The 14,252-nt window shown below is 29.3% G+C and overlaps 1 protein-coding gene across 1 annotated transcript in view; it reads right to left on the bottom strand.

Annotated features, from left to right (window-relative positions):
- Positions 1-14,252, bottom strand: part of LOC118203144 (voltage-dependent calcium channel type A subunit alpha-1-like) — a 381,721-nt gene that overhangs the window by 235,458 nt on the left and 132,011 nt on the right. The window contains exons 23-26 of the mRNA XM_035375404.2: positions 7,238-7,344; positions 6,881-6,980; positions 3,623-3,783; positions 786-929 (exon numbers count right to left, since the gene is read on the bottom strand). Of these exons, the coding sequence (XP_035231295.1) occupies positions 786-929; positions 3,623-3,783; positions 6,881-6,980; positions 7,238-7,344 (512 nt within the window). The remainder of the gene's footprint in view (positions 1-785; positions 930-3,622; positions 3,784-6,880; positions 6,981-7,237; positions 7,345-14,252) is intronic.

The following is a 14,252-nucleotide window of genomic DNA, read 5'->3' as shown; positions in this document are numbered from 1 at the left end:
CCTAATTTTCATATCCTAATACTGTACATTCATCAACATGAAATGTCTGCTTATGGTAGGGAATTATTTTCAATTTTTTTATTCTATATTGATAACTAAATGCATAACTACAGATTAAATGTAACTAATAAGGATTTTATTATATGAATGAGCTAAATAACAATAATTTGTATTGCTAAATAACAATAATTGAGGCAGAAATTCCAGTGAATTAACCAGCCTTAGTTTGATATCCAGAACTTATTGGATATGATTTATTAGCACTCCAAATGAAAGATAATAAGGGTATGAGGGCTACAAGAAGAAGATGTAATTTTTATGGGCATAAAATAAAATACATATTAACAAAATAAAAGTTGAACCAGCCACTCTAGCTACTATTATGAAAACAAAAATTTAAATTAAAATAGACGACAAAGACACATAAAAAAATTCATGGTTATTTTAATTGGCTGTAATTAATATATAGTAAAGACATTAAAACTTTAACAAAAGTTATGACATAAATATATAAATTTAACTGAAAAAAGTCCTTTTCTAAAGTTAGGTAACAAATTTTTTGTTCTTTGTATGATAAATATAAATAATTCCTTGAGTTTATTTAGGCGCATCCATCATTTAAGGATTTTTTACATTTAACACACACATTTCTCCCTTCCCCCCAAATTAATCTCTTTATTTTATATTACTCAATTAACAATTTTTTTCGACTTCCTTCATTTTATTATAAATAGTACATGTATTCTACTAAGTTACTATAATTATTTTTAAAAAAAATTACTTACGAAGGCCAGCCTTCTCCTGTTTGAACTGTAAATAATGTCAACATAGCAGCTGCTACATTGTCATAATGGAAATCTCTTCTCTTCCATTCTCTAACTTCAACATTAGGGGGTTTGTCACTCCCACTGAACTTGAAATATTCCCCTCTGAAACATAAAATAACTTTTCATGCAAAATAGAATATTCAAATAGTCTGCTTTATTGCCATAATAAGTAATGTATGTAATAAGAATTCAAAATTTAAAATTTGGAAATTGCAATGCATTGACTCAAAGTATACTACATATTCACATGTACTAACATCAAATTTTTATCTTCACAATGATAAAATTAATAAACAGATGATATCAACATTTCATACTAATTTATGAATTCTATAAAGATATGCATATATTTTAGTTGAATAAAGATAATTCTAAGTACATGCAAATTATGTACAAAACATTTTTAGAAACAAAAATTTATATAACAGAAATATTTCATGCACTATTGCTTATTTTTCTCTCTTAGCAAGATATAAATCCAGTTTTGTAACATATAAGAAATGAGTAAATGGATTTTATTTAAATGGATGTTTTTTTCCCTTATTAAGAAAGAATTTTCAAATTTATAAAGACAATGCCAGTTTTGGCTAGTTCAAACTGTTATGTACAATGAAAGACCTTCTAAATGAGCAGTTAAGTGAAATCAACAGAATGAAACAATGAAATTAACTTCCAGCTACCTAAGTTGCTTTGCTTTCAAATTGTAGAATATACAAAGCATGTCTGTGTATGAAAAAATTTTTATTCTACTCATTTTTTTCATATTTAAGCTTGCAAATTTGCATTACCTATCAAAATATTTAGTCCTATTGTTATTGTTCCCTCAGTGATAATTAAAAACTAGATGTATCCTAAGCATATATCCTAAGCATATATAAAGGAATCATGACTTTAAATAAACTACTTGACACAAAAAAAAGCAAAATGATGAAAATCTTGCCCAAAACTCAAACTGGTCATGTGATTTGTAAACGAGATAAAAGGAAGAAAAGTTAAATAAGTATACTCATTTACTCCTGTCAAAATACTTATTTACTCATTTCCTGTTTTCTCTTGTCAAAAGAAATTGAATTTTTTTTTTTTTCCTTTTCAGAAATAACATCAAAATGAAGAGATACTTGGGAGATGCCATTAAAGCAATTTTCATCAAATTGAAGGGTTAATAAGGGGTTCTTTAAGGCCTATATGTTGCTGGCTCATCATATCATAGTATTACAGCTGAAATGCAGCAACATTCACTAACTGTGCATAACATTTGGAGATGATGGATTGAAGAGATAGGTAACTGTTAAAGAGGTAGAAGCGCATCAGATGAATGCTAGAAAAATTCTTCGAAGTCCTTCATATAATAACAGTAACAATCAACTTTCACTCATCATTGAAATTTTCTAAGCAAAGCAAAATTTTCTCAACGTAATTTGTCAAAAGTACTTGATTAACAAATCAAAATTTTTATTTTTCTAGAATTCTTTTATATCACAGCAAATTAGAAATGGAAGAGATTACTTCAGGTTTTAATGCTGGTGGATACTAAATACAAAATTCTCAATTTTAAAAATTTGAATGGCAAAAGAAGTATGATGATTCAGCTCTTGCATATTTTTTCTTATTAATACTTTTCACTCTTTATATTTTATCATTAGAATCTTAGCAGTCTAAGTTTCCTTACTGGCTGGGCTTGTTATTTCCATTGCAAGAGATAGCTTTTTTTTTTTATTTAAAAAATCAAATCATTATTTTTCATTCAAGAAACCGTATCTGCATTTTGTTTTATATTGCATCCATTCTCTCACAGTTATTTCAGCCTTTTTATTTTTTTATTGTAACTTTTATTCAAAACCATTATAATTAAAAAAAAAAGAAATGAACATTTGGTCATATACATCCTGACAAAGCTCCAATAGATGAAAGATATTCCTTCATTTGTCTTACAGATTCATTGACTCAGTACACTCAGTACTCATTACACTTTCTTCATTGACTCAGTGATTTAGTCTCAGTTCAGTATGATGAGAATATAATAGTTACATGATAATAATACATTTTCTTCATGATACTGAAAAATTAAACAAGAGTGCATTAACAGAAAACTGAAAAACGTGCAATACTAACAACTAACAACAGCTGAGGATTCAATAAATAGCTATTAATTGGATATTAATATTTTTAAGAGATGATCACAGAATTGCCAAGACTTACAACAGGATTTCATTTCTGGGGAAGCACAAAACATGAAAAGAAGTTGTTTCCCACATTCATACTTTTCTTCACAAGATAATACTTAGCTTAAAGTATGGTTTACTCTACCAATTTTTCAGCAATTCCTATAAGTTACAATGGAAATGAATTTTCCTGAGCTTTAACTGATGAAAACTTATTTGAAGTCATGTTCAAGTCAAAACAAGCTGAATTCCTTTCATTTCTGTCATCTGAAAATGGTACTGATAAAAAAAATAGAGTATGAAGATTTCACCGTTTGAAAAATATACAGCATTTACTTATATTAAGTTTAACATGTTAAGAGCATTGTATATTTAATGAATTAAAAAAAAGATTTCAAATACTCTTTTGATTTCAAATACTAACACGTTTAATTTCCATAGGATGATAATAACAATGATCACCTATGGCAATGCTGGAGCCAGACCTTCCAAGAATATTTATAAAATGCAATCTAATTGTGATCTTAAAATACCTAAAGACATTACAAAAATACAGACAGCATTCTTATTGAGTGATAATATCTAAACATCTAAGGCATTAAGTTAAAGAAATAAAAATTAATAAAGTCTCACTGGCATGTTATTTCTGTGAGCTTTGACTGATCATTGCAGAAAAAAAATTTCCCATTAAAGAGCTGAACAGCTATCACAGCAAAGATGAATTGAAATAAAATATAAACGATGAGGATGTTGAAAACATTTTTCAGGGACGTTACAACACAATCAAACACAGCCTAAAAAATAAGTTAAACATTTAAGTAACAAATATAGGTATAAACATATGGTAACTAAATTCAGTTTTAGATACATGAATAACATTATATTTATTGATCAATGATATTAAAATAAAGTAAAAACAAAAACATAAATACACATTCCATTTGTATAACACATTTTAAAAATTCTGCCTAATGAATTGATACAAGTATGCAAATGAACTACTGATATAATTTTATAGGGAACATTTCAATAAAAATCAGTAGAGCGCACAAATATTTTAGTTGTGTAACTATATGAGTTCCTTGATGAACATAATCTTGAAATTGCTGAACACACACAAAGAAAGCAAATTTTTTCATTGATAATACACAGTTCTTATTCTAAGAAAAATAAATTTAAAAGTGGCGTTACCTACTTTTTTATGTTAAACTATGTAACATCAAATGACAAATAAACAGAATTTTATAAATTAAAAAAAAAAAAACATAACTATATAATTTTAATTACACTCAGTACAAGGAATGTATGATGAAAATAAGATGCTAAGTAATACCAAAAAATGAATTTAGACCATATAAAATTTGATAATGAAATGCATTAATTTATTTAAAGACAATTAATAAATTTTGCAAAAAACAACTATGTGTATTTATGGGCTGCTTTGCTGGTTTGATGATAGGAGAGCTGGCCGCCATAACCTTGGATTTGATTCGAGTTCTGGAGAAGCTATGGATGTTTGTAAATTTATAGTGTCTTTATAGCATGGGAACACTCAAAACTGCTGAATTGAAAATCCTCTCAAGAGGTTGGCTGTAGGAAAAAGGGGCTAAAAGATCTTCAGATTCATTTACCAAGATGTTCTCTATGAAATCTCAGGTAGAAATGGACAAACTGGTTTTATTAGCTTATTTATAACATGCCAAAGGATTTAGCCAGTATTTAGTGCTATTGCTTGCCTGTTGGCTGTAATAAAAAACTGTGGGCCTGGCTGAGGTTCAGACCAGAAAGTTTGGTTTGGTTTACTTAGTTATGGCAAAGCACACTAGGGCTATCTGCCTAAGGGGAGGGATGCCTCCGTGGAGGACTTTCTAAGGGAAACTGGCTCATATGCACATTACACATGGGGAAAACCACGAAAATGCCCATGCAGCCAGCCCGTTTGCGGGATTCGAACCTCGGATTAAACTATCAGTGTTCAGTGATTTTACCGCTCGGCCGCTGGTGGGCACTCAGATCAGAAAGATAAGTAGCAACAGAAAATAATATGAGTTATCCGAGGTCAAAAACTACAGTAAGAACTAAAAAAGATAACAACAGGCAATAAATGACTTCTTTTTTGTTACAACAATATTCTTAACTTTCAACACATAATACAACAATAACAAGAAATTTTCTTCCAGATCTTTGTTATATAGCATAAAAATACAGCTATAATCTCCGAGATGAAAAATAAAAAATTAGCAGGGTGAACTTTATTTTGCTCAATAAATTCTTTTTCTGCTTCCTAATTTCCATAGGCAACACCTATGCCATATACACTAAGGGAAAAAAAGCCAGATTTACACTCACAGGAACTAATATAAATGATACAGAGACTGCAATTAAAGTTATCTTGAAATTTCACACACCTCAGTATAATCCATTCTCAGTTCCACAAAATTCTCAGGTACCTTTTTGTAATATAAATGAAAAGGGAACTAGAAAGAATTTTGTCACACAATGACATATTATTCATGCTAATTATTTAAATTCAGTTACAGTAGCTTTTAAAAGTGCTTTCTCTTATTACATTTTCAAAAATGTTTACTTCCAATTTCATATTTTTTTATACATTTCATATAATGGTTATACATTTCATATAATGGTTAGAAGAACAATATCATATATATATCATATATAATATAATATACGTTACCTTTTTTCCTCTTTCAGCATAAAATATGTACAAATGCCCTATAACTCAACTTTTGTAAAAAACCTAGCACTTATTTTCCTTGTTTTTATGTAAAACTGGCAATGCTTAATACATATCCTGATATACAGATACTGCTGTGGCTCTCCTCAATTTGATGCAAAATTCAGATATTTCAGCACCTTTTTTTTTTCCAGTTTATGTAAAATGTATTACAACCAATTATACAAATGCAAAATTAAAATCAATTAAATTCCACTTGTAAATAAATAAAATTGAAATACAAAATACTTTACATCATCATTAAAATACTATGGATGGCAAAAAATTATTAGATGAGTTATGATTTACATAGATTGGAATAAAAGTATGTAATTTTAAATTACACTTGTTCATATAAAAGGCAGCTATTTTATATAAGCTATGCAGATAATGTATATAAGCTGAAGTGTCCAATCAAACTATTGTGTGTTGGTTATACATATATTAGGGTAACAGTATGAGAGGGTTCTAGAAGTTAGTATGTAATCATAATTGTACAGGTAGTTAAGTAGATAACAGGATGAAAATATAGTGAAGATGGAAGGTTTGTGGATTCATTACGTAACAATATATATTCAAACAAAAATGACTGGATTACACTCGTAATCTAGTATGTGCACTAAAACCTAATTTTGAATAAATCTAGCACAGCAAAATTTTATTTTCAAATAATTGGGGATGAGAAATTCTACATTTGGAAGTTTCTAGCAAAGCTTATTCCATTTAAAATATTTAATATACTTTGCAATAACAAAATATGAAATGAAGCAATAAAATTACAAGAATTTTTTTATTTTCCAGTCTTATAAAGAAATTTTATGATGAGAGAAAGGAGGAAATCTATTATTCCATTTCTACTAAAACATTACTTACTAAAACATTTTAAAACAAATAAACGTTTATACTAAAACATTTTAAAAATTTGTGTATGCATGACATTATGATAACATTATTTTATATGAGAACTTATCATGACATTGATGTCATGATGTGTTCTGTTATAATATATTTTTTTTAAAACTGTGTATGCATTTAAAACAAAAAAAAAAAAAATGTTCTTTTGTAAAGGAATATCAATAATGAAAAAATTAATGTTCAATAAGTTTCTAAAACAGAAGAATAAAATGTGTGCATATGTAATCATAAGGAATAAGAACCTTTAGTTTAGGTACTCTCTTGATGGTCTTGAGCGGCCTAAGAACTCTAAGAACTCTCAGGGATTTAATGGTGCTAAGATTCTGACCAGTACTTGTGCCACTGTTAAAAGCACATAATGCATATTAGTTATCTCTTTAATTGCAAAAAGTAAGAACATTTAGCAAAATGACAGTACGAAACTAACCAGCAATTTATATAAACAAGTAAATTTGAAATATATTTCAAATCTAAATAACTGAATTTGAGAAACGAAAAATGTTAACCTTTAGTTAGCCTGAATAAAGAGTGCTATTAATAATCATCTTATTTTACATGGTGAATAAGAAAGCTAGCAAATCAGATTTTTTTCTACTTACTCAAAGACAAAGGCTACTATAGCACATATGACAACTATCGCATCAAGGATGTTCCACAGATCCCGACAATAGGAACCCGGGTGAAGAATGACACCTTGATCCACAATCTGCAAGAAAAACAAATGTGATATTTTTTAATGAACAATTTATGCTGCTCTGTTAAAAAAAATACCCCTGTTTGATAACAGCAGTAAAGGAAAGTAAAACAATGAAGAATGCTGTTTTCATGCTCACAAATACCATTTCTAAATTTTTATGCATATTTTAATATAAAATCAAAGATTCATGTAACAGTGAATCAAAATGACAACATTTACTGAAAAATCATGAATTACTTCAAACATTACAGGATTAGACCGCCATATGGAATACTGTGCTTTTGTAAAACTACCATTAAACTCTTACTTTAGCTGTTCTTGTTTACTAACAGTATTTCAAATATATTTAAGGGCATCTGTTTAATAGTGAATGAGTAAATTAAAGAAAAATATATGTACTTAAAAGCAACAATATAAGAATAAACTTTAATACAGCTAAAAAATATAAAAGAATATGCATAGGGTAGTTTAAGGTTTATGATAATTTTGAGTTTCTGAAAAGCTTATCAGAGTTGCTATGTCTATATATGTATGTTTCCAGCAGCACAAAATTCTCATGAAACAATAACAACTACATTTTTTACTTCTTTGAAATTTTACAATAATTAGCTTATAGTGCAAGTCTTCATTTTTGTATATATACATATATAATAATGTTATTAATTAGTATATATATATGCTCCATGAGAATCCAATATTGTTTGACAAGAAATCAATGCTGAAGAACAAATAAACATAAGAAATATAACAAATGATGATGATGATACAGTACAAAGTCCGTAATCCATCTCGTCGAGACTTCGGCGATTCCAGATTAGGAGTTTTTCCGGATTATAAATCATCAATTTAAATCTGGTAAGATGGCATGCAGAAATTATACAATTAAAAATATGAAACCATAATTTATGAAATAAAGAGCAATTATGATCTAAAGGGTATCAAAATTTACAAAAAAAAGCTTAATATTTATTTGTTTACTTTATCAAACATTTCTTTCAATGTAAGTTGTTTAAGTTGCTTTACTTTTTGTTCTAATACTTTCTCTTTAATTCTATAAACAGACATAATTTCTGGTTCAGTTACAAAGTTCCACCTATCAGAAGCGGTATTTTCTGGATCTAGAACCATACTACAGATTTCGCTGTCCGTTAATTGATTGATGATTGGGGCATTGCCGTTGCAATGAAACACTTCTGTTATATCATCTTCATTTATTATCGCTTCTCCACATTTCTTTACAAAATCCAATAACTGGAACATTTCAAATTCGCGGCTATCATATTCATCATCATCAAAATGAAATATGGCAGCTGGTCATAAATTACGCCAAGCATTTTTTAATGTAAACGTATCTGGAGTCACATCCTCTCAATGCGCGTGCGCATGCGTAAAGCATACCAAAAAATAAAAAGTTTGTGGCTTTGAGGTCCGGATTATAGATCATTCCGGATAATGGACGTCCGGATTACGGACTTTGTACAGTAATTATAATAATTATAATGAAAATAACAATAATACTAAGCATAATACAGAACGTGTTTACACATTTTTGTAACAAATTTGATTTTCTCCATGAATTTAAATACTATTTAAAATAAAAACGTGAGTGGCATCAAATTGGAATAAGGTTTAATTATCATCTGCTGCTTTAAAAATATTCTTTTCCTTAAAATATCACTAAAGTCAGAACAGAAATACTCTTATTCAATCACTAAAAAAAGATGTGAAAAGCATGGTTTTAATATTTCTACACGTAAAATAAGTGCCATAATTAATATGAAAGGGAAGAAACGTCAAAGTTTACATGTGACTGGGCAGAGCTGTAGCTGGGGTGTTTAGCGCCTGGGGACATTTGAAAATTTCGTGCACTCTCCTGTTTATAAAGGTAAATCATTCCATTTTAAAAATTCACAACATGAATTTGGCGCCCTCTGGATGCTGAGCCCGGGGACAGATGTCCCCCCCCTCTAGCTACGCTCCTGTGACTGGGAAAAGGCAAAAAATGCATACCCAACAAAAGCAAGTACAGCTCTTATTAAATCTAAAGTCGCCTCTCATCTTTTAAAGGAAAATCCAAGCCACCCCACCCCAAAGAGCTGTTGCAAAACCTTTAAGTATCTCGGTAGGAACTGTAAGCGAAATAATAAAACCTGTTTTAAAACTAATCAAAACAAAACAAGATAAACAAACAAACAAACAAACAAACAAAAAAACATGATGTTCATCGCCTAACTCAAAACATATTTTTCAGAGTAAGACTATGTGCAGATTGCTGTATGAAAATTATGTGGCAGGTGAAAAATGAAAATATAGCTTCACAATTGATGAGGCTTGGATATACTTACCTGATTGCAATAAAAAAAGATCGGTTTCACTACCAAAAAAGAGGAGAAAAGAATTAATATGATGGTTCAGAAAAAAACAAGAAACCTTTTCTAAAGGTTTTATGGTTATTACTGGACTTTCTCATAAAGGAAAACTGTAAGCATAAAGTAGAAAAAAAAAAAAAAAAGCCAAAACTAATTCTGATCACTATTAGAAATATGTTTCAACACCTATTTTTAAAGAAGAAATTCCATCTCTTTATCCAAATAAGCTTCACTATTTTAAGTTCCATCAGAATAAGGCTCCAAGCCATACCTCTAAATCTACTGCTCTATTTTTTGAAAAAATGAGAAATGAAACCAGCATTGAAGCAACTTCCTTTAAATGCATCCCACCAAGTCTCCTGATGTGAGATCCAAGCCTCCTGATGTGTTTACTATGGATTACTGTGCATCTGGACTTTCAAAACAAGCTCTTTATAAGTTTAATAAAATCAACCTTGATGTTTTAAGAAAAGGATATCTTGGAAATCAAGATGTAACATGATACTTAAAAACAAGGGCTATCAGACTGAACATATTAGAAAATAAAATTGTTTTCGTTATTGTCTATTGTTGTTCTGTATTGTTAAGGTTTGTTTTTATATAAATCTTTGCAAAATCGTGACAAAAATCTGATGCATACGCCACATGACTTCCTTGTACGGAATATTAAAATATACACATTTTTTCCTGTATTTCATTTAAACTTATTCCGTGGAATTTCATTAGAGATATATTTCTCATTCAATTAACTCAGTTCTCACTTCGCGACAAGACAAAAATACACAAAAACTCAAAATATCTGTATTAAAAATTGAAAGATATAGAGAAACATAAAACACTAAACACAGTTAAAACAATTAAAAAAATTTTTTTACAATTAAAAATACAGTTTCTACGCAAAAAGAAGCAATTTGGCCAGTGGGCAAAAAAGCAGATTTTTTGGGGGCACTAAATTGAAAGTTTACTTTTGGTCTCACTTGGCAGACACTGAAGGCATAGAAATTGACTTAATTTTTGCTATACTGAGTCAACATATGAGATAATTTAATAACTTAAATGATAATTCCAGAGTGGATTAAGCATAATTTATTTTGCAATAATAAAAGAAGACGTGAATTTCTTGTTGCGAAGCTTAGTTTCTCTAGATTATCAAAAAATCCACTGTTCTGCTAAGTTTCGAATGTTAACAAATATGGCTGATATGATAAAAAAAATTAGGCTTAGCCGTACTTAAACAACTTTTAATTGTTGATAATTCTACAACTATAACATGCATGTTAATTGAAGGCATAAAAATCTTAACCGGAAGATAAGAACAACATAATTCAATCATTTTTAAAGCAAAAAAATGCACAATTTACAAATATATGAGACTAAAGAAACTGAGCTCACTGAGCTGAGTAACAGAGTATATATACACATATATATATGCTTTTGGTGCGGCCGATTGCAATCAAAAAAGGAGGCACACATCTGCATGTTATAGCAGTTCCATATACAAAATTTCAACGTTCTGAGCTATTAATTTTTGAGTTATGCGAGATATATATGTATGTACGTACAAAAGCCATGAAAAAATCTCCTCTTAATCCATTTTAAATCAGTTTTATAATTTGTTTGGGGGAAAAGAATCCTTTATTCTGTCTGTCTTACGTACAGATGTCACGCAAAATCATTGTTAAATTGCCTTTAATAGCGGTCAAAATGGATATTTTCATTGAAATATGGTACATGGAATTTTTTGTGATTACAATACTTCCTTTACGTAAAAATGTGTGAACACCTTCTGTATATCGCACATAAAAGTAAATATATGAGAAATACATATAAAAAATTCACTTGAGTTTGCTTAACATACACAGCTTCTTGAAAGAGCAATACATGATAAAAAAACAACCAAATTCCAGTCAGTCTACCAAATTGTACAATGAATAAATGTAAGTATACACAAACTTCACACAAGGAAGGATTATGCATTAGATGTAGTTTAAAATCATAAATTTTTTAAAAATTTTCATACCTACTAACCACATTCACAATTAAAAAAAAAGGTGACATGAAAGTTGTTGACTTTTTATGATGTGTTGACTTTTCAAAGAGAAAAATTATAATTCATGTTTTTATAAGTATCATATATTTCTGTGTATAAGCTGAGAATTTTTGGAACTTTTCTAAAGCTAAATTAGGAGGGTCAGTTTATATATGGATCTGCTTTATCTTACAAAAAAATTAGGTACTTTTCCATTAGCCAGGCACAAGGAATAAATCACCCAAATATAGCACTTTTTTATTTCTTTAGTTTATATTTCTTAAGTTTATGAAAAAAAATTAAAATTGAATGAGTTATTCGTTTTATGAAAATGTATTGCTTATTTTCAAAATGTTTTATACGCTGGTTTGTTGTGTAGTGGTCAAAACGAAAAATCTGATATTGGTGAAATTTATGCCGGGCTAATGGAAAATGATAACGCTTTGTCTTTTTGAATTTTGGCATCTTTGCTAATTAAAGACATTTGTAACTCCACTCTCGAACTTGCTTTCTAGTTAAGAGAAAAGCCATGCAGCCAGTCATAATAATAAATCAGTGAAATTTTTGGTACTTATGTATTATCCCATCAGCCAGTCAAGTAGCATGATTTAGTGCCAATTATAAATGATAGTGGCCTTAAGAATTCCATAGTAATGATTGGTGACCATAGTCGAAGTTTCTACCAATCGTCGATGGGCTAATACGTAAGTACCGAATTTTCAGAAAACATGATCACACTTAAGATAGTATACATTGCAATGTGGAAAATGAATGAGGAAAATGTGCTAACTTCAGATAGGATAACTAAAATTAAAACTATTGTCACTGGCATTTGGCGTTTTACGTTACTGGGATTTGGTTGGATAATTTTTTGCACTCATCGCAACATAATCAAATGTCAGAATACATATTTTTTAATTTTGGCTTATATAGGGATGCTGAAATTTGAATAAATTTTTTAAGTAAAAATGCACATTTAGCTTACACACATATCAGCTAATATTTAAAAATATACAGTATTTCATTACATATAAACATCTGTTTTACTTTTAGTTAAACTTTGCTTTAAACTCCTACGTTTGAAATTAATTTTTCATCTAGCAATACCGGAGTTTCAAGAAGATATTATTATATTTTATTACTTTACTCATATTACTTTGTAATTTATATACTTTTACTCACATTATTTGTAATTTATATACTATTTTATATTAATTATATTTTATTCTACATTTCATAGAAATAAATATTTAGCTTCCTTCTTTTGTTTATGAAGACAACTATTATAATAGTTTTATTAATATTTTCTCTCTCTTTCTATATACATACACATAATAAAACTGAAAGTTGAAGCAAATGAAGAAACTGAAGTAATATATAGAATATATACTGTAAAAGTAAATTTTAATTTAGATCAAAATGATGCACAAGAATACATATAAGATATTTAAGTCACATGAGGTTTTGTGTTGCTAGAAACAGACTACTTATGTACACTGCAAGGGGGGTAAGACAGTTTTCTGTATCTCTCGTTCTACTGGGCCGATTGACGAAATTCAAATTGCGTTTTTCATGTCTTGAAAACGCGACTATAGCATTGTTCTAAAATAGGTATTTTGACACAAAATGGGACTTTTCTGATATAACATACCTTTTTCTTTCATATTTTGATTCTACAATTCAAATTATGCCTAAACATTAAATTTTGTAAAATTTAGTGCGAAATTTACGGGGAAATTCACAAATTTATCTTGGCACCTTTTTTTCAGTTTGCGCCAAGCAGTGGAGTAGCGACCATAACTGGAGCCCGGGGAAAATACCTTTTTGGCGTCCCCCCGAAAAAACACAATGATATGATGAAAATCTTGTTTGGAGACCATTTGGCGCCCCTCTGCGAGCGGCGCCCGGGGCTTCATGGAGCCCTTGCTCCCCTCGCTACCATGGAGGTAGGAAGTTTGCTCAATGCTCGCTACGCCACTGGCACCAAGAATAATTCACTTGCCGAACTTCTGAATAGACGGTAACCCATTTTCCTTTCCATTGTGAAAGACAGGAAAAAAAGTCACATCTTTCTTACCTTTTTAACACTGTGCATGAGCGAAAAAAAAAAAAAAGCCACATTGTTCTCCTTTCAAATACTAATTTTAACAAAGTGCCTAAACCACATTTGGTGTTATTATCGCTTTCAACAAATATGCCAAATTTTAAAACGCGCCAATATAGAAATTCATGTATACCTTCAGAAATTTTGAATAAAAAATTTTAGTTTTTTGCAGGTATGCTTAGAAATACATCTACTTTAAGATGATGGTAAAAATTTTATAGATTATAGATCAAAATTTTTTTCAAAAAATTTATAAAAATTTCTTTAAAATACAAATTTTAAAAACAAATCATAAAAAATGGGGGAATTTTATTTGGAATGAACCTAAATTCCAAAATGTGAAAGGAAGAATCAAATAAGTTTTTTATTTAAAAAGATATTAATAAACATATGCCAAACTCAATTAACATTGAGG

This window comes from Stegodyphus dumicola, chromosome 12, assembly GCF_044657685.1.
Source record: "Stegodyphus dumicola isolate Sdum_Otavi_A_Nest chromosome 12, ASM4465768v1".
Lineage (NCBI taxonomy): Eukaryota > Metazoa > Arthropoda > Arachnida > Araneae > Eresidae > Stegodyphus > Stegodyphus dumicola.
This window is presented reverse-complemented; position numbering and strand designations above follow the sequence as displayed.